The 27,648-nt window shown below is 51.8% G+C and overlaps 1 protein-coding gene and 1 non-coding gene across 3 annotated transcripts; both read right to left on the bottom strand.

Annotated features, from left to right (window-relative positions):
• Positions 1-625: 625 nt before the first annotated feature.
• On the bottom strand, positions 626-26,541 carry HEXA (hexosaminidase subunit alpha). Of its 2 annotated transcripts, none has more exons than XM_072951092.1 (14): positions 26,219-26,541; positions 11,473-11,562; positions 10,773-10,838; positions 8,488-8,534; positions 7,840-7,950; positions 6,854-6,955; positions 6,258-6,390; positions 5,531-5,711; positions 4,597-4,683; positions 4,258-4,330; positions 3,366-3,549; positions 3,125-3,215; positions 2,348-2,452; positions 626-1,291 (listed from the first exon to the last, which is right to left on the bottom strand). In XM_072951092.1, exons 1-14 carry the CDS (start codon positions 26,469-26,471, stop codon positions 1,228-1,230), a joined length of 1,587 nt encoding a protein of 528 aa, XP_072807193.1. In that variant the 5' UTR covers positions 26,472-26,541; the 3' UTR covers positions 626-1,227. The 2 variants fall into 2 exon arrangements, with proteins under 2 accessions (XP_072807193.1, XP_072807194.1); XM_072951093.1 differs by lacking the exon at positions 26,219-26,541 and adding an exon at positions 25,834-25,963.
• Positions 10,204-10,338, bottom strand: LOC116285860 (small nucleolar RNA SNORA70). The gene has a single exon (XR_004195602.1). It is a non-coding gene; the product is annotated as a small nucleolar RNA SNORA70 (small nucleolar RNA).
• Positions 26,542-27,648: the final 1,107 nt, after the last annotated feature.

Genomic DNA, 27,648 nt, shown 5'->3' with positions numbered 1-27,648 from the left:
CCTCGTGAGGACACTGCAGGTAGAAGGCACCCACCCTGTCCCTGTAGTAAGCACGAGAAGGCAGGGATGGTGCACCTCCAACCAGGTTGCCAAGGGAGCATGATCGAGGGGCTGAAGGATGCTGTTTAAGGACTAGATTTTACTGAGATCCCTTCTCAGGCCTGCCTTCCCCAAGTTTCTGAATTCACTAGACTGGAAACTTTCTGAAAGAAATGCGAGGACCTTTCCATTGTCCTTCCAGTCCTGGACCAGGTGAAAGAACTTAAATAATGGTCAAAGAAATCCTATCTAAAGCAGCTGTTTCCCCAGCCGCCCCAGCCTCTGGGCTGCACTATCGCTTATGAACATGAAACCACTAGGGGGCAGTCTGGGCCCACAGTGGGCCATTTCCTGCTGGGGAAAACTGGTCACTTGGGCCAAGATCCTCCTCCAGAGCCACAGGCCCAGCTCTTGGTCCCCCAGGGGCTTTCCTCTCATGGTCTCAGCTGTGCCATCAAATCTGAGAAGATGCTTTTGGACTGAACTGGGTTGGGGGAGGAGTGGAAGTTGCTAGTATGTTGGGAAATGACCAGGGCCTCTGGAGACTAAGTCCTTCAAATTCAACACCTACCACAGTGCCAAGACCTTAGTATGTGGTCAATATTTAATAATGGTTGCATGAAATTGAAGTAACAAGAAACCCAGAGCAGAAGGAAAGCTCCCTCCACAGGAGGGAAGTTTGTGAGCCTGCAGGGGGGAAACCAGGTTGGGGCTGGAGCCCCTGCCACTGCCCAGAACGTCTGTGGTCCCCTATAATGTCTTCTTCCATATACAGAAGCCTTGGAGGTCGAAGTGGTCTCCCCACTTGGAGGGACGTGACCAGTCAAGGACCGGGGCACGTGTCCAGACCAGGTGCGGGGCGGGAGGGGCACCACAGCGCAGGCCGAGCAGGACAGCACCGAGGCTTTCCTTCCTGGCCCAGCAGCAGGTACCAGGCCCTGTCACCTTGGGAGCAGAAGGCCTAGCCCAGGGCCACTCACATTTTTCTTACACAGGTAATCCATGTTTATTATAGAAAAATGCCATGTCACTCTTTATCGGACACCAGTGCCAGCACCAGTGCCCTCCTCTCCAGGCCCAGGGGCACGCGGGCAAGGGGCTCCAACCCCGGGCGGGCTGCAGTGGAAGCCTGGCCCCGCTGCTGCTCGCCTAGGGCCAGCACCCTCCTTGGAGCCTGGGGCTGCTTCTTTAGTTCTGTTCAAACTCCGTGTCACAGTAGCCTATGCCGAGGGGCTGGGCCTGGACACCCCTCCTGCGGGAGGACGTGAAGAAACAGGGCAAGATGAGCCCCTCAGAAGGGGGTCAGTTTTAGGGTCCAGCAACTTTTCCCACCGCAACCAAGTCTCCCCTTCCCCCGGTTCAGGGCATCTCTACACCGAGACTCCTCGGGGTCCCACTCCCGGAGTCTTGCTTGGGGTGGGGCCACGTGCTCGCGACAATCTGCAATCTGAGCAGGTGCCCCAGGTGATTCTGATGTAGGGACACCCAGGAACTTTGGGGAACACCTCCCTACTTTTAACCTGCCTGTTTCTGTGCCCCAGCCCCAAATAACTCAGTCCCCATAGAAAAAAGGTAGATGCCCAAGGGGGACCCAGTGCTCCTGGCCTACTGAGCCTGTTAACGGTTCTAAAATGCTCCAAGTGAGGAGGCAGCAGGGGACTGAGGCGCTGTCCAGGACATGCACAGAGTGTGGGCATGAAATCCCTGGAAGGCCTCAGCCTTCCAGGTTCCAGGACCTGACCAATCTCCTTAGGGCACCTCTAGGCATGCCTGCTTTACTACCCAAATAAGCTACGTGCTCAGAGATGGTAAGGAACTAGCTCACAGTCACCCAGCAAATTACAGACAGTTGAGGCTTAGAGCCCCCATGCTTGGTTCTTAGCCTGGACTCTGCCCTGTACGAGGCTGTGTTCCCCAGGTTCTCAAGACGTAGTCAGTGAATGAATCAAGGAAATAACCATCTTACATAGGCCCATCCCCAACAGGGGCACAGGTGTCATGAGAACCCATAAAAGCCCAGCCATGGCTAAGGACACAGACTCTGAAGTCAGCTTGGTTCAAATCATGGTTCTGAGCAATTCTGGGCAAGTTACTTTACTGCTCTGTGCCTCAGCCGCCTATATCTGCAGTGGGGATAAAGCTACATCCCCCTTAGAGGGCTGGTGAAGATTCACTTAAGTAATGCCGGCACGGGGCTGAGCACAGGGCTTGCCACGCATATGCCTCAACAAGTGTTGGCTATTGTCAGTATTCTCTTCCTGTCAGCTGGGGGTCCTCAGCCCCAACCTGCCCACAGCCTGGCGCTCACCTCAGCAGCTCACAGCGGAAGTGTGTCAAACGCTTAAAGGCAGATTCCAGGTTGCTCACAATCTCGTTGCTCCACAGCCTCTCGGCAACAGCCCCTGCTCTGGGCCTGCAGGAAAGGGGGCACGCTCCAGGGTGGGCCCTGGATTCCCAGCAGGGGTGCTGGACACCCACAGCCTCCTGTTTAGGTGCCCTGGACTAGCTCAGGGCCAAGGAGTGCGACCAACACCTTGATCAGAGCGCCAGCCCGGCTGGAGGGCTCCCGGGGACTTCCAGGGCCCGGCTCCAGCTTCAGTAAGAGGGGGCTCGAGGTCCTACCTCCTTCCTTCTCAAAGACGTGGGAGCCAGAGCACCTCATAAAGGCCCCATGAGCAGTTACTGCCAGTGGCAGCAGCGCTGTAAACTCTACACCCCAAGCAGGCTTGGGGAGGGCCTGCAGCCTCACAGAGGAGGCTCGTCAGGGGCCATGCCCTTCAGGGCTGGATCCTGAGCAAGCCATCCTGAAAGTAACATTCTTTTAAGGCACTCTCCAGGCCTTGTTATCTCTACCCACCGAGTGGGGGTGGATAACGACCCCCGTCCAACACACCCGATGGGCTGGGGGGGCAAACGTCCAGGTCAGGTGGGAGGCGAAGGCCACCTACAAACAGGAGCTACACCGAGTGCCCCTCTCTCAGGGCTGAAAGGACGTTTCTCGTCTGGGGTGTCTGGGCGGGACTGAGCCTGGGAGGGAAAACCCGTGCCCACCGTCCAGCCCTCCCCGTCCCCAGAAAGCCCTTACCAGAGCCTGGGGACCAGGTTCGTGCTGTCCACATACTCCCCCCACATACAGGCCTCTCCTCCAATCACCAGAGCCTTCTGCTCAGGGCCACCTGAGGGAAAACAAGCAACCACAGGCCTCAAGCGCCTCCCCGACGCGGCCCTCTCCTCAGAGAGGCCGTTTCCTCTGGCCCTGACTCTCCCACCTCCCGGCCTGTGCCCCCCAGCCTCCTCCAGCCTGCAGGAGAGCTCCCGCCTTTCACCTTCAAACGCCAGGGGCTCCACCGTGTAGGCCTCCTTCCAGTCAGGGCCGTAAGATATGTGGTTCAGGTACCAAGGGGCAGAGAGCAAGGCCCGGAGGCCGGCACCCGTGACCAGCTCCATCTCCCTCATGTAGCTCACCGACGCCTGTTCCCGCCACACCTGGATGATGGTGTCTGGCCGAATCTGTCACGAATGGACAAACGGAGGTGACGGCACGAAACTGAGGAGGTTCTCAGGCCACGTTCTTCTGCAAGCAACGCAGGCCCAGCACGAGTGCCCTCGGCTCAGTGACACCCAACCACTGAGCTCCAAGCTCGGAGCAGAGGCCGAGGATCCCACCGGCCCCAGGAGAGCTCCCTGCTGCCTCCTCCCCCCGTCCTGCGGCGTCCCTGTCCACACTGAGATCGTGACACCGGCCGTGAGCAAGGGAGGCAGGCAGAGGGGCCCAGGAGACTCAACAGGAGCTGCCACGTCCAGGCGTCTCCAGATGCTTCTGGGGATGGGACAGGTTCCTGCAGGGCCCCTGCAAGTAGTAGGAAGCTGGGATCTTACTGGTCAACAATGGAGAAGGTAGCCCTGCTCCCAGACCTGTCCTAGTCTACAATGCAGGAAGGAAAACCCAAGCCAACATGCCAGTCTCAGGAACCCCAAGTAACTGAGCAGCGAAGTAACTCTTTATCAGTTCACAGTGAGGAAAGACAGAGGCTCTGACACCCACGCCCAGGGCTCAGAACTCTGCGACCTTCTTAGAGGGGAAAGGGGAGCTGACCCCCAGCACCCCGAACGTTAAAGCCAACCCAGCCAGGAGGACCAGTCCGTGCAGAGGCAGGGGAAGGATGGGAGACCAGAGGGAGGTACGGCAATGGCTCCTTTTCTCCACCCCCAGCTCACCTTTACTTTATTATCAAACACCTCCTGCCACACCACGTAGCCCTTGTTGTAGGCAGAGACGATGTCCAGCAGCCTGGAGAGTAAACAGAGCGTCTGCTCAATCCACAGGCTCTGGGCTGCGGGTGCCAGCGCCCAGGGGCTGCGCCTGGCTACGGGCCCATTCCTGACTGAGCAGTGTCTTCCCCAGTTGGGAACCGACCACTTCAAACCTGAAAGGGCATGTCAAAGCACCCCTTCAGGGGCCCAGAGAGTGGTCCAGCAGGTCCTGACCCTGCTAGGGAAGGTGAGGACCCCGCAGGAGGTGACCCCAGGGGCCCCGCCCCCTCCTTCCTTCCTCACGTCTCAATGTAGAAGGACTCCAGCTTCTTGAAGTCCTCACCAAAGCCTTTCTTCTTCATAAAGGCCTGGATATCTGGGTTGGACTTCCTGAATCCCAAGAGAAAATGCGAATCAATTCTTTCGACGACATTCTCAAAGCCCGAAGCTTGGGGACCAGTTGCCTGGCCTCCCACAGCTTCCTCTTTCCACCTGAAAAACCAATCAACTGAGGGTCTCAAGCAGCCCCAAATTTGGGAGGTGTGGTTGAACACAGTCAGACAAAGGGGGCTGCTGACACAGGCTGAACCCAGACCTGAAGAACTTCAAGGTTAAACTCTCCAACAGAACAGTCCTCAGCCTCTCTGGACGCAGGGCTCCACACCCCAGGTTCCGTTTCCCTCTCTAACCCCCTCCCAGGCATACCCTGCTTGTCCCCTGGTGTACGAGCGCTCCGTCTGCCACCGCCCTTGCCCCTGTGTCCACACCGTGTTTTCTTCTCCACTGTTTCCCCAGACCCAGCTCCAGTACCCGCTTCCCCGAGAAGCCCATCAACCTCTTCTGAGATGAGCAGATCTGAGGATCGGGGCCTCACAATTTAACACTAACTAGACTCTATCGTACGTCCGCCTCAGACTCTTCAACCGGGCTATTTTAGGCTGCCAAAAGCAGGGATTATTTTTCCCCGTCTTGATTTTTCCAAGACAATTCTGTGCCCGGAGCTGGTTTTTCTGTAAGTATCCCAAGGCTACGAAAGGAGGAAAGGAGAGCTTCACATTCGCAGCCTTGCCAAAACCAGGCAGGGCCTCTCGTAGGTGGAGAGAGGAAAGGCCGCAGACCCGAGCCGTCTGGACTGGGACAGATGAGGAGCACGGGGACAGGCAGCCTCCGCGGGGCTAATCTCTATTCTGAGTACGCGGTTCCTCAGGCCGGGGCAGGAAGACCACAGGGCTCGTACCAGCAGGTGAAATCAACCTCATCCCCTCCAAGGTGAAGGTAAAAATCTGGGAAGACGGCGCTGATCTCCAGGAAGAATGCGCTCATGAACTCATAGGTGCTGTTGAGAGTGGGGTTCACTGGTCCAAAGGTGCCAGAGGGGTGGGACCCAGAGTAGCAAGGGGTTAACAATCCAGGGACACCTACGGCACAAGAGAACCCCACACAAGCGTCATAACACATAGACCCCACACAGTCATATCCACGACGGTGCTGTCACACAGAGGAAGGCCAGCAGGCACACAGGAAGGAAAACTCAGGCACTCAGACACTGGGAACTAGAAGCGTTTAGTCACAGAGAAGCACAAATATACCCACAGCCAGATGCAGTCGGGACTGGGTCACAGCCAGACCACTGTCCCACACGCTCCCCCATGGCCCGCTCTCCCCACAGCCCCCGGGCAGAAGAGCAGCGCGCCCGACCCAGCCGAGCCAGCATCTCTCTCCCAGTCCAGGGTGCCGCCGAGACAAGGACGTCGGGGGGCAGTCTGCCGGTGTTCTCCTATGAGAAGGCGCCTCCTTCGCCCAAGTAAGTTCCGCCTATCTAAATTCCCAGTGGGAAAAGCTGATGGAAAACATTCTCCTAGAGACCAAGGAGAGCTGGGGTATGTCGCACCCAGGAGCCAGTACCCCACAGCCCCACTGCCGGGAATCGGTGGATGCCCTCCAGCTCCAGACGTTACTCCTACCTGGTCCCCAGGACAGAGTGTGGCCAGGAGTGTCAAACTCCACCAACACACGGATACCCCGAAGCCGCGCGTACTCAATCACCTCCTTCACATCCTGTGCTGTGTAGACGTGGGTGGCAGGGTTGTAGGACCCCTGAAAGGCATGGGACACCATTCAGGATCTCATTTCCTGAAGACTAGCAGAGGAGAGGACACTCAAAGTGCTCAGCACTCCCCGGGCATCAGGAAACCTACCCACAGCCCTTTGGTATCAGGGGCTCTCTTCAAGGGACTTTATCACTTCCCACAAGTTATCACATCTGTCGTCTCACCTCAGTGCCAGGATGCCAGTGAGACGAGTAAGGCAGGTATTATGCCCAGATTACAGAATATAAATAAATAAAAAGTAAATGGGACCGGGAGTAATTATCTCCTGAAGGTCACAGAGCAAATTAATGGCATAGTTCTGACTCGAACTCAGGTCTCTTGACTCCAAACCCAGTGCCCTCCCTCTATGTGAATGCGTCCCTCAAACCAGCCGGTGTCCTTGCCAGCAGGGCCGCAGCCAGGCTCAGACTTCAAGCCATAAATGTGGTCTGGACAAAATCGAGACATACCTTTTTGGCAAGTTCTGGAAAAGTGAAGCTCTCATACGGGAAGGAAGAGTCATCGACCAGATGCCAGTGGAACACGTTGAATTTACTGTACGCCATGACATTCTGTAGGTCAGAGCACAGGCTGTGAACCTAGAACCAGTCCTCCAGCTCCAGCCCCAAGCTTGGGAAGCTGGGCAGACTGGCAGGCAGCTCCGTACACTCTAACAGGCTCAACCTGCCCCAGCTTCCTGCCAAGTGTTCACAGGGTCTCTGTCAGACCTTCCCGTAGGAGATGCCTGACGGAAGGAAGGGAAAGGCCTGGCACATCCAAAGACGGCTGACGGCAGCAGTGTCTCCTCTGTCTGGGGCAAGTTCCAGGCGCACTGGGAGAAGGGCTGCAGCTCTGTGGTACCCTGGAGTCTTCCAAAAGCCCCACGACACTCTGAAGACCAACACTTCCTCCTGACATTCATTCTGGGTTGTCTGACTAGAGTTTATCCAAACTGTGAGGCCTGCTGTGAGTTCAGCAGCCCCACAACCCAAAAATCCCAGATGCCAAGACTGGTGAGTGTGCCCACCTCTTTGGTTCCATCAGAGAAGGAACGGAAAGGTAGATCTATGAGTTAGACTGGCAGCTGTCAGGTAAAGCTGCCTATCAGACTCAAGATTGTTCGGGACACCCCTCGTTAAGGCTTTTGAACATCTCTTTCCTACAACTTTGTCCCAACTAAAGTTAGCTCTGTTCTGTCAAAGAAGCCCGTTCCCCAAAGCCCCTCCTGCGCCACTGGAGACAGCCTGAGTGGTCCTCAGTAGCCAGTGCGGTAGGTTTAAATCACTTCCGTTATTTTTTTGAGTCCTGGAGCAGGCCGTCTTTTACACTTTTCTTAGGAGCTCATAAAGTTACATTAAATTCTCTCTAAAACTCTTTGGGAATGTGGCACCTGGTCTACCCCTTGTCCCATTACCCCGGAACCCTTAGGGCAAAGAAGGCCGTAAGGCTTGGGTACCAGAGTGTCCAGGATGCTAGCCACAGGCAGGTAATGGCGAGATGTATCCAACAACAAGCCCCGGTGAGGGAAGCGGGGGAAGTCCTCAATCTCCGTCTTGTTGATGAAGAACTGTGTGGACCAAACATTGACCATGTCAGGATTCAAAGGGAACTCACGGGAATCCGCGGATGGCGTGGAGGGGGGTGAGGAACATCTTCCAAGACCCTGAAAAGCCAACCTGTGACTGTTCTGCATGGTAACTATCTCCACGAACGCCCACACCTCTACTTTAATGACCACAAGCAGGTACTTGTCCAGAAAGCAGCTGTCGCATGCCAGCCAAATACAGCTGACCCACATACAACTCAGCCCACAGAACCTAGATTTTCCCTGACAATATTTTCTTCAATGCAATGCAATGTGCCCCCGAAGGCAGTGTGGGCTCAAGGTCATTACTAAATAATGATTCAGGGGAACTGACTTATATCCCAATTGGCAAAATCTACCAAACCAGTTTCTACCTGTATCTCCTTATATACTCTTGTGAGGGCCATCTCAAGCCACCAGGATTCTGTTTAAGGCAAAATAAGAAGTTTCCAGGAGTCTCAACACTGCGAGCAAACCCTAGAGATTTAAAAGGAGCCCTTTCTGAGGGCTCACACTCACCGTGCCCTCTGGAGATCTCCAAACAAGCTGGCTAAAAGTCTCCAGACCTGCAGGGAGGTAGAGAGGCAGAGTGAAGACGTAGGCAGGCGGAGAGAGAGACGCAGCCACCTGTCAGGTTCCCACGTGGCAGAGCACACTCCTTGGGCCACGGTGAAAGCAGATGCAGCGTAAGCTTGACACTTCTCAACAATTATTAAAAGGGGATAGACAGCAGGAAGCCACTACTTTTTACTCCATGTTTTATTTTGGAAGGTGGCAGTGCAAGGGGTCTTTGTGCCCCTCCTAGCAACACACCAACTCACGTGCCTCTTCATCCGTATTTCCTAAGCCTTGAACTCCCAAGGATATTAGGAGGAGAGACCACGATGTGTGCCTACAAGAACAGGATGTGTGCACAGACAAGCCAGCTCATAAGGGTTAATGCTGTCTGTGGATAATGCCCATCAGGAGCTAAGTGACCTGAGAAAAAGGGGGCCCCAGTCTACTGCCCTGTCACTGCTCCCAGACTGAATCACGAGAACGTGCTCATAAACTTGAGTTTCATAAGCTCAGTGAGACCAGACTTGTGGCTCCACGGCTGGACCTAAAAGACAAAAAGCGCCCACTTTCCCCCTTCAGAGCCTGAGAGGAGGACCAGCCACAGGCAGCAGAGCTGTGACAGCAGAAAACACCGCGGGCGACCACACAGTCCCCTGGACACAGACTCCTAGATTCCGGCAAAGCCCAGGGGCAGGTGGGCTGAGCCCAGAGCACTGGGCGTTCTCAATAGCTGGGGCCCCATTCTGAGAACCCAGCAGCAGCCCTGTGAAGGATTCCCAGAGTCTCAAATATTCAGAATTTAAGAATCTGCGAGAGCTTCGTGGTCACTCAGCACCTCAGTTGAGGCAAACTTCCGGTGTCCTGTCTGCTTCTCTCCAGTCTGCCTGAAGCCGAGCACCCTGAGTCCCAGGTCTCACCCTACCCGAACCTGACTCATCGTTAGCACCCGCACGAAAAGGACAAGAGGGCAGAAAGGGGAGTCGAGCCGGCACGCTGTTTCTCCAGAACAGAGGAGGGGAGGAGGAGCTAGGGAATAAAGGCAAACCAAAACAAGGCTTGGGACTCCGTGAGAGTTTCCCTCCGCACTCCCTGGCAGAGCTTTCACCAAAAGCAGCAGAGGTGTTTGGCTAAGTGTGAATCTAGAGACCAAATACCTCTTCAGTAAACCAAGAGGAAGGGCCGCTCACCCGCTGGCTGGCGAAGCCCTCGTCTTCTCCCAGAATAACAGCTTTCTACACATTTTACCACTATTTCCTTTTTTAAAGAAAGAGGGAAAGTGGGACTCATTGGGAGGCATGAGCAAGGCAGGGCAAGCGCGACGGCGCCCTGAGCGCAGGGCCCGTCGCCTGTCCGGGGGCCATGGTGAGGGTGTACCTCACAGCCATTCAGCTCGAGCCACTTTTCTGCCACCGTATTTTCAAATTCATCCGCATTAAACTTAGGGAATCCCCACACCTTGGAGATGTGGATCCTCTGGCGGCCAGGGAACTTGAACTTGGCCCCATGCGGGGCCTCAATCACATGCTCCCGGTGCTGCAGCTTGGCACGGACAGACATGCTGACTTGGCCAATACGAACCCTGGCCACTGTGCCTTGGGGCTTTCCAAAGGCAGCCCACACGCCTGTCTGGAGCCTAGAGTGGGGACAGCATGTCGGACAGGAACGTCCACTGGAAAGGGCTGTCTCCAAGGTCCCTTAGGGCAACCCGTACAGGCAACAGGCTGCATACACAACCAAGGAGGCTGCTGTTTGCAGCCACTGCACACCGCGCTCCCATGGGGAAAAGAGCACAGTCGGCTTAATTGGCTGCAGAATATTTATCTCTTTTTTAACATTTATCTATTTCTTTTGATCTAGTTTTCCTTCTTAAAGAACCTCTCTAATCATGTGTCTTTAGTGAGACCTGAGCCGGCAGTGTTTTTGGCAGAGTAGGCCCCTCTCCCCAGCTGCCTGTCCCCTGCTGGCACCTGACATCAGCCTGCAGGGTCTCCCACTGCTTCCCCAGAGCACCTGCCCAGGGGAGAGGCTGCCCCTGCACAGGCTGACACCTGGCAACTCCCAGTGACAAGCTGTAAGGAGGATGCCCCCTTTGGGGAGCTGGGGAAACACTCCAATTGGTCTCCATAAAGCAATCTCCCTCAAGCCGGGGTATTCGCTGGGCCCTGAGTCCTGTCCCCACATCCAACCAGTGCCAAACTCCCCACATCATCCTTCTTTCCCTCCCAGCATCAGACCCATCCTGTTACCTCGGAGGGCGCCCCAGACAGTCTCGGAGAGGAGGAGACACTGCTCATCATTGATGGTAAGGGTATCTGAAAAGACAGAAATGACCCCAACTAGTTAAGGATTTCTACTCTCAGATGACAAGCACATGTTCTGTGTAAATCTGCGGATTAAAAATCAGAAGGTCACATTTTTTTTTCTTTCAAAGAGGAGACATTCCCAGAGCAAGCAGGGCAGCACTCAGGCCTGGGCCAGGACAGCACCCAGTGCAGGCCCTGTGTGAGGAGCGTGGGACAAAGCACTACTCGCCTTGTGGGTCAGTTTTCCCACCGGAAACACGAATTTCTGCCAAGATTTAGCTGAAAGTATGAAGGGCAGAGGGATGCTTGGAGGGGTGAGTTCAAGTTCTGACATCCCAAAGCCTCTGAAATCAGCCTCCTTCCCCTCTGTCTCCAAGCTTCAGCTACTCTGTCAAGAATGTGAGGAAGAAGCTAAGACTTGAATGTTCATTTTGCAGACTGAGAAGCCCCCAAATGCCGCTGCTCAGGGGAGACAGGTGGCAGCCACAAAACTAACGACCTGGCTTCCTCTCAGTTCAAATGGCTGAAAACGCCTTCTCTCCTCAGGGTAGGATCTCTTAACAGAACTTAGGCCAGGCCACCCAGAGTTATGGCTCCGAACCAGTGCTTGCTCTTCTAGAACAGGGAACAAGGTAGTACTTACAATTCTCCACCGACTCCAGAGAAGGAAACTGGTCACATCCAGCAGTGACAACAAGGACAACCAACGAATTCTTCTCTGATGTATGCCGTTCTGCAAGGACAGGTAAACTCAGTGTGGCTGACTGGCCACCGAAGTAACAGGCAAAACCAAGGCCCTGCAGGAGGGCCCCTAGCTCCAGTCCCTGCAGCTTGGATGCCTGTGGTAAGAGGGAAGGGGACAGGGCACAAGCCCTGGGCACAGGCACCGCCCAGTCACCTGCCCCCTTGTCCATTTCGGCCGTGCCCTCTGCCACCCTGGCTTGTGCGGGTGAGCGGCGGCAGCTCCTTCGGGCTCGTGCAGCTGAGCACGCGGTTCCAAGACCTCAGCACTGCTTCCAAGCTGCACGCGGCCCCAGAGCGCGGTCTGCAGGCGAGCTGCTGACCTGCAAACTGCGTTACTGGTTGTCACCACATGGGGAGCTTATGCGACTCCATGATGTACATCAGTTATGTCGGAGCAAACACACTGTTTGGCAGGTTTTCCTGAGGAAGGGGACAGCTTTTCATGCCGGCGCGCGCATCCCATGCCGCCGCAGATTGGCCCTGGCAGCAGCACCGCTCGTGGGGCTCAGGTGCAGGCTCTCCAACTGCGCAGGAGCCCACATGGGCAGGTGAAGCAGATGACAAGAGGACCCTATCTGCGGAGGCGGCCTGAGGTGATCTGGCTGGTGCTCCGTCCTGCTTCCTTCCTTCCTCTTCCCAAACAGGCTCTCTGTCCAAGGCAGCTTCTGCCCAACAGTCACCCAGCAGTAGGAGCCAACATACCATCCCACATGGTTCTACAGATCCCACGCTGTGCAGAAAAAAATAAAAGCCAGAGCCAAAACACTAACGTACTGTCTCTTCCCACCCTCCCACGGGTTCTCTTCCATGACCTTCAGGGTGGTTCTGATTGTAGAGCCCCAAGCCTGAGCCTCAGTGAACTCCCTCTCTCTACCCTCTTTCTGGAGCCACACACACCCCCACTGACACCACAACATCCATGGGGTCTATGGAAATACAAAGTCAGGGGTAGGATGGTCTGGCAGAAAGCAGGGAAAGAGGATTCAGAACCAAACTGGAATCCCAAATGTTCCAGGAGGAACCTAAGAGCCTTGAACCACCTCAAGGAAGCCTGCTCAAACCTCCTGATTGCTACACCACACGGCTGCATCTCGGCTCTCAGGTCTGCCGAGAAGCAAGCCCATGAGGGGCCTTACTCTGCCCAACATGATGAGCAAACACATTCTTTCCCCTCCCTGTGAACACCCTGATGCTCCGCACTAACACCTGCCTGAACCCTGCGGGGAGAAGAGAATTTGAGGCTATTCTGGGCCAAGCCAACTCCCACCTCCATTCTAAACCCTGAAAACTCAACCCACAACATAGAAGCACAACTAGACTTTCAGGAAAGAGACCACTTCAAAGCAGAATGTGCAGGGCCATTCCACGCTCCCCAAGCAGACAGGCCATCTCTGCAAATCCCAAAGATCAAGGAGGACTTCACTGGGAGGCAGGTGTCAAAAAACTATAAAAGAATATCCTTCCTTAAACTAGCCCCTCACCCCTTGTCCCCTTGTCCCCACTGCCACCCCACACACCCCAGAGCCCCAGCATCACTGTGTGGAGAGCTCACGTGCACATCTACCCAGGCGGGCATCCAAAAAAGGGCAGAGTCCTGAGCTCCAGTGTCAGTCCCCTGGGCCTCCATCTACCAATCACAGGAGCAATCACAGCTCACATGCAGCTGCCACCGTCCTGTCCTGATGACGACAGAGGCTGCTCAAGGACCAGGTTTACCTCAACTGCTACTTGGAAGACGAGAAAACATCAGATTATTGTTGTTATATTTCTGTTTTTCTAAAACACACCTGCACTCTATTCTCTAAATTTGTGGTCTTTTAAAAAGGAAGGTCACAGACTCCTTTGAAGATCTGATGAACATGAAAGGATTTCTTCCCTAGAACAATGTCACTAATTTAAAGGCTCATGCCTCCACCCCCGGCCAGCAAGCTCAGGGTAGTCTGTCCTGAGCGTTCGCAGTGACTCAGGTGGGTTTGGGCTGGTAAAGACAGAGTCGTGGCTGCTCCTTAAACCAGCTCTGAGGGGGAAGAACCGGGGGAGGCGGTGATGTGAGAGCTGGCAAAACAGGAGGGACACTGGGTCATTTAAAAGGATGTAAATAGAGATCATTGCGGTTTTCCGCCTCCAGGCTGCTGCTCTGAAGGGAACAGGAAATAGGCAGGGGCCGGCGGCCTCCACACACGCCCACACCCGCTGCGGGGAAGAACTGAGACCAGCCTGCCATCACGGGCACGCTCGCTGAGCCGGGCGGGACAGCGGAAAAGTCTGCGGCCCCCAGGGCTCAGGGAGCAGCACGGGAAACAGCACTGAGCTGGGAGACCAGGAAGGGATGGTTCTGGTTCTGCTGCTGCCAAGCTGAGCAGGTCTCAGGGCTCCCATTTCCTCCCAGTAAACAATGGCAGGGAGGGACCAGGGTCCAGCCACTCGTCCGCGGAGCCAGGACAGATCCCGTCCCACCACCACCGCCTCCTGTTTCATCGCCCCTTCACGTAAACCTGCTCTTTTCTTCCGGTTCACTGAAAAGTTTGTATTTTTCTTTTAATTTAATAAGTTAAAAACATTCAAACAGCCCAGAAGTGTTGACAACAACAGCAAAAAGTTATCTTTGGCCCCCTCCTCAGTTCATTCTCTAAGGAGACACCCACTGTTAGTTTTGTACCCCTGTAACCCCCCTTTTTAGCACAAGTCATCCTATTCATCACAGACAGGTGAGCTCTGGATGCGGGACTCTGAGAACAGGGCAACCCAAGACCCTTTCACCAGAAAAGCCCAGATGCCAGTGCTACGATCATTCTGGTTCCTTTCTGTTCTCGGTCCTCTCCCGTCGTCACTTCCCTCCCTGCCGCCCTCCACGTGATGACCCATCGCCTCAGACACAATCTAGCCGATACTCCCAGCGACTTGTCCTCTCTCCTGTGCGGTGGGCAAGCCCTCCGCCCAGACCAAGCGGACACCTGCCTCCATGCACCTCATCCTGGTCTCATCTTGGCTGGGCCCTTGATGCCGTCCTGAAAATCTCCTTCTCCACCACTGCCCGTTTTCAGTCTCCACAGCTGCGATTTCAGACTTGTGCCACTTTCTTCAAGTCCTAATCTGATCATCACCTCCTTCTCTCAGCTGACCGTCAGAGGGAGTCCCCGCCCATCTGCCCCTGCCCTCCCCCCCACCCCTCAACCCCGCCGACAGAAGTATCCCAGTGGGCGGGGTTTCCTTTCACGTGCTCTGGATCTGGATCGCTCTCAGGCTTCTCTTGTAAAAATTGCTTCCTTTTCTCCCAAATCTTCAAACTTTCTCCTTCTGCTGATTCTCTCCCATCAGCATTAAGGCATTCACAAGTCCCCCTGGTCTCAACTCCACGTCATCTCAGTCACTCTCTCTCCCTCCTTCCGGTCACAAAGACACCCTAGAGGAAATGTAGCCGGGGCAGCTCGGTCCTGAATTTCAAAGTCAGACGGATCCGGGTTCACGTCGTGGCTCTAATGCTTCTAGCTGCGGGGCACTGAGCAAGGTGCTTTCCCTCTGAGCTGCAGGTTCCTCATCTGTAAAATGGTCATCGTGACAGGACCTACCTTACTGGGCTGCTGAGAAGATTAAAGGAGTTAATGAGTGTGAAGTGCTTAGCTCAGCACCCAGCACAGAGGAGGTGCTCATGGAATCGGTCACCCTCAGTCCTCCTCGTAGCCCCTCCCTGGCCTCCTGTCTACCTCTCGGTCCATTATAACCTGGCTTCCTTCACCATCACTCCTGTGAAAGGGCCTTCACCAAGGGCCTGTGTTTCTGCCACTAAATTCAAGGGATCCCTTTCAATCATTCGTCCACTCATTCGGCAGTTATTCACTGAGTGCTTACTCTGTGCCAGCTGTTCTAAGTGTAGAGGATGCAGCAGTAATCAAAACAAAAATCCCTGCTGCACAGAGGAAGCATCCCACTGACCACTCACTTCTGGGACCTCCTGACATCCCTGACCTTGAAGCTAAACCCCCTTAGCTCCAGGGACGCTGCTGTCTTGGTTTCCCTTCCGACTCCTTGAACATGCTTCTTCGTGCTCCTTTCCTTCGCCCACCCCTGCGTCCTGGTGTTCCCCAGGGCTGCAGACATCTCCTTTTCTCCTTTGGACAGTGTCACCCACTCCCACGCCAGACTGATGATCCTCAAACCTGCCTCTCCACGCCTGCCCTTCGGGAGCTCTGCAAGCACACACCTCCACTTAAAGCACTTCGAATCTTACAGACAAAACTGAACTAAGCCTTCATTCCCGTTCCCGTTCTCTCTCAGTTTGATGAAAGCACCAACTATCGGTTTACCCTGACCAGATACCTCCTCCTCCCGTCCTTCTGACTTGATCACAAGTTTATTCACTCATAACGTTTACTGACTGCCTACTGCACGTCACACACCGTGCTAGGCACCGAGATTACAACAGTAAAAAAGAAAGACCCCACTAAGCGTTAAAACCACAACATCTTTACTAGCTCTGAACATCATCACCAACCTCCCACCCCACTGGGGTCAATGCCTCAATCCAGCCTCTTATGAATTCTCACTTGGACGACCACAAAAAGCCTCCCAGCTCCATGTATATCCCATCTCCAGGCTTCCATGTGTATCCCATCTCAATCTACTATCCTTTGTGATCTTTCACTGTGAAAATCAGATTCTGATGATCTCTGCTGACAACCCTACAGCGGTTCCCCACAGCTTTCAGGATGAAGCCCAGAATCCACTGGATGGTTCTGTGAGCTCCAGCCTCGTCCTTCTCTGCCCCCATGCAGGAACTCTCAGTAGCACCGTGGACTCGTCACAGAACCCTGAAAATGCCACGTTCTCTCCATCTTTTTCTTTGCACATATCACTTCCTCCAACTGAAACAAACTTTGCATTGCCTCTGTACCTCACCTGATTAAGAAACAGCCCTAAAAAAAGAAAGAAAGAAAGAAAGAAAGAAAGAGCCCTAGTTTTCTTCTCCTAAAACGTTTCTGTCAGTATCCCACCCTTTCCTAAGAGACCTTCCTATGTGATCTGAAGCAACATACACAGACATTTTTCATAACAGGTATCTTAATATATGCTGTTTATCTGTCTGTCTCCTCACCAAGGCTGTGAGTTCCTCAACAGCAGGGACCAATCTCAGTGTCTGTATTCCCAGTGCCTGGCACACGGTAGTCATTCAATAAATGTTTGCTGAAAAAAAAATGAACGATGCTAGAATTTTTTAAATGCATATTTAATGCTATATATATGTAATGAATGTGCTGCACAATAATCGGGTATAAATGGCAAATAGTTAACGTAGAGATTACTTTTATACACTCAAACCTAGTATTTCTGAAGTTCTGGGGCTGGGGTGGGGAATGGTAAGACACCCAGGCATCCAGGAAGTGTCCTTTCAGACACCGCTCTGAAGACTCTGAGATCCAAAGATCCAAAAAGATCCAGGTCTTTCTACTTCTCCTGAAGGGAGAACTCATTCCTGCATCCCAGGTACCCGAAAACTATGTTTTTATCTCAGTGCATAATAGCTGCTCCCTTGGCCAGCCCTGCTCCTCCCTGAGTCAAAACATTCCCATCATATCAATGGGTTTAATGGTTTAATGCACAGAATCTTAGCAGCATGAAGAAAACACCACTCATTCTGGTCACAGAGTGGCATCTGGTTTGACTTCTGGAGTGGAAACTAGGAAAGTGAACCCAGCCTGTGGCCCGGTCCCACCCCTTCCGATCCGCCACTCTCCTCGCTGGGGACAACACTGGTTCTCCAACCCGCTTTGTTCCCTCCCCCTCCCACCTTCATATACGTGGTATCCAGGCTTCCTCTCTCCAAACCTGGCCTCATGAGAGGCCTTAGAAGCATTCATTTCCCACTCGTTTCTTCATTCCAAACAGGGTGTACAGAGCACCTACTGTGCACCAGGAGCTGCGCTAGGCACTGGGGCAGTTAAAAAGGAAAACGAGCCCTGGGCCCTGCCCTTGAGGAGCTCACCGTCTGGGGGGAGACACAAATACAAACAATTACAAAACAGCATGATAAGGGCTATATTAGATACAACAGCTGCCTCCGAAAGAGAGGGAGGCCTAGCCTTGCAGGGGGCTTCTGAGCAGGACCTTGAACCCTGAGCTGGGCTTGCCCGCTACGCAGAGCAGGAAAGGCATTCCAAACCTGGGAAGCAGCGAGCGCACAAGGGCACCGTGCACGGGGCTGCTCCGTGCAGTCTGGACCCTGGTGCCTCCTCCCAAGAGTCCCAGGAGTCCTCAGCCTCCAGAAACCACTAATACCTGCTCAGAAATACAATCGATCTAGCCCCTCGGTGAGTTCTGAATGCGCTCCATCCCGTCTTCTTTTGTAAGCATTTAAAAGTTTTCTTTTTTCCCTACTTTTAAAACTTAATCTGGAAAAAATAAAAACTTAATCCGTCCCCCTTCTCCTCCCTCCCCCCACTGGGAGGAGAGCACCTCCCTGTAATTCTAGGTCCTAAGAGATAACTTTGGTTAACATTTCGCACAGCCTTTCCAATCTTGTAAATGCATAGATTTATTAATTTTTAAAATAAAAATGAGATCCTCACACATTTTAGTTCATAACTTTTTCCCACCTACCAAAATGATCTGCAGATCTTTTCATGCCAGTGTATACAGATCTACATCATTATTTGGAAGTGCTGAATAGAATTCCATTTTTCAGATACACTTAAACTAAAAAACGTTCTAAGTCCTTCTCTCTGTGGACATTCGGGAATGCTTCTAAGTTTTTGATATGATAAACAATGCTCTAGTAAGTATTCATTTATATATTCTCTTTTTAAGTGGTTGTGAGAGACTTCTGTAGGAAAATTCTGAGGTGGAAATGGTAGGCCAAAGATATGAAAGTTTTTAGTTTTGGTGCTGCCAATTACTCTCCCAAATTCCTGTACTGATTTATCTGAACCATGGCCCATCTTTCCACATCCTTCTGAAACTAGACCATCTGAATTCTTTTTCATCTGTGCCAGCCTGACAGATAAAGAAACACAGCATTGTTTTAATGTCCATTTCTTTACTAATGACTGAATCTGAGCACCGCTTTGTACTCACCCCTCATACTCTGTGTACTTTTTTGCAGAGCTCTTTCTAGATTTTAACCTTGTCTTTTAAGGCTGCAAATATTTGCCTCATTTTGTCCTTTACTTTTTACCCTTACGGACTCTTTTGCTTTACTTTGTATGCAGTCAAATCTGTTAGTCTTTTCCTTTATGGTTTCCGCTACTGGCTTGCTTAGAAAGGCCTCCTCAGCCCTGGGACCGTCTAAGTTGTTTCCTTCAATTCCTTCTAATAGTTTCGTGGCATGTCTTTAGACCTTTAATACACTTTAACTTACTTTTGTGTTTGACATGAAGGAAAGATTTAAATCTTTTCCAAATGGATAACCAGTCATCCCTACATATTTACTGACTAAAACGTCTTTTCACTTTTGATCGGAAACGCTTCCTTTATCGCATGTTAAATTCTCATGCATACACGAACTCTTGCTTGTCTCTGGGACTTACTTCCTTGGCAACCTATAGTCATGGAAATACACCACGGCGTAGATGCTCTCATCTTTTATCACTCTGCCCAATATATAAACGCCTCTGCTCATTTTTGGGGCCCACACTCCCATCCCTACAAAGGTGGTTCCCCCTCCTCCACCAACCACCTGCATTACACATCACCCCACCCCTGCAAGGCTGCTGGAATCTTAGTTTATGGTTATTTAACTACCGACATCCTCGGTCTGGTCTGTTTCCTCTGTGACGGAAACCCGGCCCTCCCCGGAATACTGCTTCCCCTATACTGTGCTCCTTCTCACAACCCGGGGTTGAGGTATGGGGCTGCCCCCAGGCCATCCATCCTCTACCATCAAGTGGAAAACAAAACCACCACCTAAAAAAGCCTCTTTTGTAGCTCATACGTTCAGCTGTAAAATCTTGAGCCTCTCTTTGTCATGACACTGCAACTTACTGGTCACTTTATTTACCCAAGACTTTGGATCCTAGTCTCGCCTTCCTCTCCACCTCAAGGCTGGCTATCCTCCTCGGTGACTGCAGCACTCAAAGAACCAACCCACGTGATGGCTTAGCACTTGCCCAACGACATCCTCCTCCGCACCCTCTCATGGTCGCCTTTTCTTCTCGTCCCCAGAGGCGCCCCAATCCATTCTCTCAAGCTTCAATACGTACGGCTAAGTGTCCAAAATCAAACTGACTTTTTATAATTCTCACCCGCCTCTAACCTTTCAGCCATCTCTCTCCTTCCCTGCTCACCCCTTCCCTTACTCTCCTACCATCTTCCCTGTCTTTGTGAACTGCAGAATATATACAGGTCGCTAAATCACAAATCTACCACACTGTTTTGACTGCTGCAGCTCTGTAGTATGAGACTGCAAAGTCTCTGAGGACAGGGGCAGCTCATTAATATTCTCTGGACCAGCGCTACTGACAAATTATAATTGCCTAATAAATGCCACCTGTACTAAGGATGAGTGGAAGGGAGGAAGCCAGCCAGAAATAGCGCTGGAATCTGGTAACAATGGGCCCAGGGATCAAAATATTTACAACTTGAGTGCTAACAATTACAGCAATTAGACGTTAGAAGTTATCATATTAAGTAATTAACACTAGAGTGTGGTCACGGCTTCATCCTACCTGGGGCCAGCAGTCTTCCAGGTGGCTATTGGTATAATGCTTGGTAAAGTCAGTTATGAGTAGACCGCCCCCAGATTGCACAGTGAAAAGAGCAAAGTCTTGGCAAACAGACCTGACGGGAATCTGCTCCACCCCACAGCTGTGTAACCCTGGACATGTTCCTTAACCTCTGAGTCTCAGTTCTGCAAGGTGGGTGTAGCATCGACCTCACAGAGCTGCTATGAAGATGAAAGGGCATGACACGCAGTAAGTGTCAGATACTAAATAAAAGCTAGTTTCCTTCTACTTTCTACTTCCCTTTTCCTAAAAAGTCAGTTTCGCTACTTGGCTGGAGGAGCTCAGGGGCAGGGTGCCTCGCGGGATAACCACACCAGAGGAGCAGCTTCCCCGAGGGCTTTCCATAAGCTTCTGTTTGTTTGTTTTTTGGGGGGAGGTAATGAAGTCTATTTATTTAATTACCTTTTTTTAACGGAGGCACTGGGGATTGAACTCAGGTCCTCCTGCATGCTAGGCATGCGCTCTATCACTTGAACTATACCCTCCCCCCACAAGCTTCTTACAGGAGCCTGAAGGCTCCACTACTGTGTGATGCCGCCCTGCACAGCAAACAGGCTGACAGTTCAATATATAAAAGGGCCATGGGCTTGGGACTCTGAATCTGCCTCAGACTAGGACTGTGGCCCTAGGCAAAAGACAAAAGCCCCAAATGGGGGATCCTAGTACTAATTATTACCAGGACAAGGTTGAATGGGACAGTTATTAAACTTTCCATCTAGGACACAGTGTACCTGGTAAGCTACCCTTCCTCCCTTCCTCCCAACCCAACGCTTTACAAAAGGAGAGGAGGCTGCTTGCTGACACCCGAGTGGACAAGAGCCCAAAATTCCTGCATCTGAGCACACACTTCAGAGGAGCGAGCCCCACCCCACAGCCAGGCCACAGCCAACCGCGAGATGTGGACACAATGACAGCCACCTCTGCTGGCCAGGGATCGTGGCTGAGCGTGTGGCCAGGGAGCTTGAGCAATAACAGAAGCTTAAAACAGATGCGGGAGAAATAAAAGAGAGAAGTTTCTGACCCAGTAACAGGTCTTATTCACCAACGCCAGGAAGAGAGAAGAAAAGCGAATGCATTTCTCTGTCACAACAGAAAATCCTTCACACATACGCCTTTCTGCCCTCCACAGACCCAGCGTCCTCTCTTCAGCTGACCTTGTCTGTGACCCCACAAAGGTGGGAGAAAGCTTCTCATCCAGTTGTAAACGTGCTTGATGAGGCACATAGCCTCTAATCTTACCACTTATTTCCAGGGCCAGCAGAGGAAGTTTAGGAAAATGCAGAAACATAAGAGTAACCTCTTTCACTTCTAAAAGAAGTATTGGTTGGGCAGTAAAACTCCTTTCCTTCTGTATGACTGTCACCTAAAGAATGTCACTCGCCCTCGGGCTCTACAAGGACTGGGCAGGTGGCCACTGCAGTTGCAGGCCATCAGCACAGCCTGAAAGGAGCTCAGGGCAAAGATCAGGAGTGAGGCGCCCCGTGCCCCAGGAAAACCGGCAGAACAGGCCTGCAGGTAGTTCAATAATTTCAGGAGAAAATTTTATGACCCCAACGTCTTGCATCTTTTCATATCTAGAAAAGCACTAAAATTGTGAACTGAGATACCTGCTCCTCGTGACTAGCAGTGACCTTCTACAGGGAGGTGTGCCTGGTTGCACGTCCCCCTTCTCCAAAACCACATGCATGTTGACCTCCCCCACCTCCTCAGAGCAGCAGCTCAGACCTATCTGAGGGGCTGTCTCCTGAGCTGTAGTTCTCAGTAAGCCCCCCAGTAAAACTGAAACTCACAGCCCTCACGTTGTGCATTCTTATTTCAGTCGACGTATCAATAGGAAAAGGACTGAGGTTTATGCCTTTAACAGGCTAAGAAATCGACAACATGCCCCAGCAAGACTGTAAGGAAAAAAAAAAAAGCCCACACCTGCTATTAAAGACAAAAACAAATTTAAAAAGAGGGCATCAAACTGGCAAAACCCTCCGACGCTCTGCTTCCCTCTTCTGTGTGGAGGTGAGAACGTGCAGTGGAAGGAGACAGGACGAAGGGCAGTTCTAGGCTCAGACTTTTTATTTTGTTTCATTTTTAAAATCATCAAGTTCTTCCTTCTATGCGTATTCCATCAGTAACTCCTTATCTTCAGAAATGCTTGGAATGAAGCCACATTAAAAAAAAAAAAAGGTAGCAGTTGGTGCCTGCAAATCAGGCGATTTGCCAAAGGCCCACAGTTAAGAGACGTGATCAGCAAACCTCCTCCGGCTGACTCCTGACTATGTCGCGTTCCAGACCTGAAGTCCTCCACTGTAAAGGGGTCTTCCAGCAGAACATCCAAGGTGGGGTGGGCTGGCAACAACAGCTCCAGGAAGGAAGACTGGAGCCCTTCAGACACCAGGTCCAGACTACTCACACACCTTGGTCAAACTGAGCTTCCTGGGCTCAGCACCAGCCAGGGCTATTGGAAAAGCCTTATGATTCAGTAACAAAGAAAAAAAAAGAGTTGCGAGAAGACAGACTGGTTGAGGACTGCAGGCCAAGCGAATCTGGGCCTGGGGATTCAAAATGGAGCACAATTATTTTGCCCCTCGCCAAAAAACCAAGCTCCTGCTACCCGTTCCTCCGGGATAACTGTATTTCTCCTCCTTATGCAGCCCTCCATCCTCCACATACCCTTTCACAAGAAAAGTAACTACTACACAACTCTCTTCCTGCGTTGTTTCTCCTCTTTTGCTTTTAAAAAACACATATGACTGGCAATCAGGTCTTCCGCAGGACTCTGCCTTGTCCTTGTCCCGGAAAGGTTAAAGTGTGCACAGCAGCTAGTCGGGTCAGAGTGGAGAACTGCTCGGCACTGCGCTCCCTCCCCAGCCCAGCTGCTCCTTGTCAGTTTCCTTCCTCCACCCCTGGAGGCATTCCCATTCTGCGGAAGGGTTAAGAGCAGCTTGAGCCGGGACCACAGCATAGTGTGATCCTCCTTTCCCTGGAGTCACATTCTAATATTCCCATTCTGAAACCTGAAAGGAAAGACCAGCAGTTCTAAATGAAACCCACAAATCATCTCCTTTTTGATGGTCTTAGAAATAAACCAAAGCCATGAAGACTTTTTACGATTTTTTTCATACAAAGTAGTCCTTCTAAGTTAATATATGTAACAAATAATCAAGTATCTACCATGTTCCAGGAGTAGTTATAAAAGGAATGGCCAAAGGAGGTATTCTAGGAGATTTAGATTATAATGAACTATGCCCCTTATTAACTTGGTCACTTGTTTAATATCTGAGGATGAACAAATCAAATATTCATAATGGCAGCAGAAGGATCCAGATACTTATACAATAATCTTCCTTCCATTCTAGAATAAAAGGCTGGGGAAGGGGGTGGGAATTATTCTGTTCAGGGACAATGCTGTCCTAAGTAACTCACAAGGATGTGCGTGTGAACACCGGAACAGGATGGGAACTTTATAACAACCATTAAAGGCTACGACTTCAATCAACTAGTTTCAGGAAAAAGCAAAGAAGAATGCAGTCAAATGACATAATTGGATTTAGCCACTTTACCGGGGCTTTATCAACTCCATTAAGCGCCCCCAAAAGTATATGGAGCAACATTAGATGGGTGCAATCCCAAATAAACAGATCTTTAATTTGCAAACAGGATGTGGCTTAATAATAATAGGTCATTCGAGTATCTAGAGCATAGAATAATTCCATTCAGCAGGTTCAGCAGCCTGCAGCACACACCCTCCTGCTGGCAGAAGCACCTGCCAACTACAGAGACGGGGGCAAACACCAAACACCTGGACAGACCGCTGACCAATTAATGGACTACAATGAATGGACCGTGGAGGCCACTTCAGAATGGAGTTGAACCTTAACACTAGACTTGTTTTTAAGAAAACCAAAGAGTGAACTTCACTGAATTTCAGGCTCAGAACCACAAGTTGTGCTGCATTAAGAAAAACACTAACCCAAGGAAGTTACTTGGAGAAAGGAGATGGAGAGCTTTAGCTACGTTTTAACTTGCGTATGTTGTTTTCTTGACCAAAATCAGTCCCACAGAGAAACATACTATGGTCTGGGCTTTGTGGATGTTGCTTTTCTCCACAGATTCATCCTCGTTTTTGCAGCAAAAGGATTAAGGCTCAAGTCTTCTAAAAGCTTCTCCAGGAAATTGTGTTTTCAAGAGAAGACTCCGTAGGAGGAACAGAGAAGGAAGTTACTTGTCTTGTCTCTGGTCATGTTTATCCAAATCAGGTTCCGTTCTCTCTCAATGGATAAGAGCCATCAACTAACAGAGCAAATTCATTTACAGGAAGGCAATAAATTGAAAATACATTTTATTTAGTTTATCTGCCTCTAAATCTTTCATTAGGGAATTTATAGCACACCATTGTCACATAACCTCCCCATTTCTGTTTTCTTGATTAAACCACAGTCCTACAGCAATGGAAGTAAAGGCTTAATTTACAAGTATAGGGATTATCCTAATTTATATAATAGTAGTAAACATTCTAACTATCTTTTCGGCACTTTATAATACACTGTGTCTTTTGCTTCATATTTCCTCAATTGGACTGCAAAGCTTGGGCCCAGGTCACACACTTTTCTTGTAACCACCAGAGTGCCCAGCACTGGAAGAGGCACATACCAACCAATTAGATGACAGATCTAAGTCAGGCCCTAAATTTTCTATACCAAAATAAACATATTCTGAGCGCCAGTCTTATGCGAGGCATTCTATTATATGCCACGAAGAATTCAGAGAAGTATGTGGACGTCAGAGGAGGACTAAGAGCTTAATGCAGCTTACCAGTGAAGAACTACCTTGGATGCCATTTCTTTCCCTAAATCATCCGTCACACTCTAAGTGCCACCTGTTTAACTAAATACTCTTAATTCTATATATCAAATGAGAACATTTTTGAAAGCAATTTAAGCATACTTGAAACATGAGACAAAATGACGTTACCACATGGCCCACCCGTAAATACAGCTTCCCTCCACAAACACCTACACGGCATAACCAGAGATCTGGGTTCCAGGAGAGTTTCAAGAAAACTCTAAATTTTAAGCCCATAAAGTAGAACTTTTCTTTTATTGGCGTGGCTGACTCTCTATTCACGACTCTACTCATCAATTTGCTATGAAATAATAATCCTCCAACACATCTTTCAACAGCTGCCTCAAAGAAAATTGCCCACACCTGCTACTTCAGATGAAACCCATACCCAAAGCACTCCCGACTCTTCATTTCAATCCCACCCTCCCCCACCCCACCCCTCCCCTGCCCCCACCCTCATCACACACACCAGCCCAGCACTTTGAGCTCAATCATAGCCCCTTGTGTCTCTGCTCAAGCCTTCCTTCTTTCCTGGAATACCCTCCTTTCGGTCCTGGCCAGTTACATCCACCACCTCACTTTAAGTAGCTTGCTCAAAACTCGTTTCTTTATGGAAGTGTTCTATGTTTTCTCTCACAGTTTAAACATTTGCCTGATAAGCTACGTGTCAGATATTTTCATGTACTTCCTAGATAAATACAGTGTCTTACCAATGTTGGGTGTCAGCTCTGGACTCCTCTCCCCAGCCCTGGTCACAGCCTCGCTAGGACCCTGGACACTTGAACACGGTCAGAGGCATCACCTTAGATGTCCACTGGCCCAGTATTTTCAGTAACTTGCCATCCTGATTGAACGGTGGTCTTAGAGCAGACATTTTGGTCACATACAGAGCCCGAGGGCAGGATTCCAGATAAGCTCTGGCCCCAGAAGTGAAGCAGTGAATGGAGATGGGGGACTAATCCTCGGGGAGGCCGAGAAGACACCTGGAGAAAAGGGGCAAGCGGAAGCGGAGACTAGAGGGCTGGGCCAGACCAGAGGGTGGGGCAAGGGGTGTCTCCGGAGGTCTGGGGAGCGAGGCCGGGCACTCGGACTCACCCGCGGGGGAGGGGAAGCGCAAAGCCACGGAGTCGAAGAGCACGGCACGGTAGCGCTGGAAGGCCTCGTCCAGGACCGAGCAGCCCGCCTGGGCGGCCGAGCTGGCGTGGTAGCGGAACTGGAAGCCGTGCGGGGAGACGGTGTAGCGCCAGTCGGAGGTCTGGATGTACTGCGGCCACGGCCACAGGGCTGCCGCCCGGCCGGCCGACGCTGCCGCCAGCAGCAGCGGAAACCAGAGCGCGGGGCCCGCCATGACCCGCCGGTCTCCCCTCGCGCAGCCGCCCGGGCCGCGTGACCGCGCGGTCAGGTGAACGGCGCCCGCGTGACGATCGGCGGGTCACGTGGCCGGAAGCGGCGCCGCGAGGGCGACTCTCCGCCCCCCCCGCCCCCCGGGTCAGGCGGGGCTGCGGCGGTGGCGCGGTGAGGGCGGCCCCCCGGCCTCCCGGGGTGGTGGCTGACGCCCCCCCGCGGATGCCGCGCCCGCGATCACAGAACCCCGCGCGCGCCAGAGGGTAGACGCCCCGAGTGCGGGCGAGTGGGGCCCCGAGGCGCCCCGCGGGGGCGAGCGACACAGGGACCTTCCCGAGTCTCGAACGCGGAGTAAGAAGTCGCCAGGCCCGCCAGGAGGTGAAGGACGACCTCGGCCTGGGAACTTGAGAAGCATAAAACGTGGATGCTTAAAACCGCAGGTCCTTGTGAAGTGAAATGCTGTGGGGCTGCAAGGGGCTGGAGTTAGGTAGTCACGGTGGCTCCGCTGGAGGAGGCATCACGAGGTCACAAAAATGGAATCTACTTATGGCTGGGGAGAAAATGTGCACTTCTCAGAGCAAGCCTCAGGCGTCCCATTTGCTGCCTCCGGTGTGGGCTCTTAATGGTTGATAATCGCCTAGTAACTGCCCCCAATCCCCTGTCCTCGGACAAAACTCCACCAACAGGATAGGTCCTGCGCTTAGTGCAAGCAGTAAGACATTGCTTGAACTTTGGGTGCAAGCTGGAGAATACCCGGAAATGAGACAGCTCTTATACCCAGAGGTAAGTCCCGCAGGGGTTTGCATGGGTATAGAAGGTCCAAGAGTCAGGGCTTCATGCTGTGGGCAATTGAAAGGCATCCCCAAGATTTGCATTTTAGAAATCTAATGCTGAGTAGTTGGATGGATAAGAAATCCGTTAGGAGGCCCTTTTTTCATTGGCGATGGAAGATAATGAGAGCTTGAACCACAGTAATAGGAAAGGAAGAGAGCTGTGGAGCCAGGAAATGGTGGGTATCCAGAATCACAGGGGTTAACACCAGAGAGCCTGGAGGGCTGATCACTGAGAACCCAGATACTTACAGAGTCAGAGACCCTGCCTCCCTTGTTCACCAGTGTTGTCAAAGCACCATCGACTCCCTCACTGCAAAAGCATATAAAATAATGCTGCCATGAGGCATC

Source organism: Vicugna pacos, chromosome 27, assembly GCF_048564905.1.
Source record: "Vicugna pacos chromosome 27, VicPac4, whole genome shotgun sequence".
Classification (NCBI taxonomy): domain Eukaryota; kingdom Metazoa; phylum Chordata; class Mammalia; order Artiodactyla; family Camelidae; genus Vicugna; species Vicugna pacos.
This window is presented reverse-complemented; position numbering and strand designations above follow the sequence as displayed.

What these genes read in the sequence shown, in the direction of transcription:
- HEXA (XM_072951092.1), bottom strand. Translation starts at nt 26,471, where the DNA reads ATGGCGGGCCCCGCGCTCTGGTTTCCGCTGCTGCTGGCGGCAGCGTCG. An exon ending in TCTGGAGTCGGTGGAGAATT is followed by an intron (nt 10,839 to 11,472) that starts GTAAGTACTACC and finishes CTGTCTTTTCAG; the next exon opens with ATACCCTTACCATCAATGAT. An exon ending in TTCCGCTGTGAGCTGCTGAG is followed by an intron (nt 1,292 to 2,347) that starts GTGAGCGCCAGG and finishes GTCCTCCCGCAG; the next exon opens with GAGGGGTGTCCAGGCCCAGC.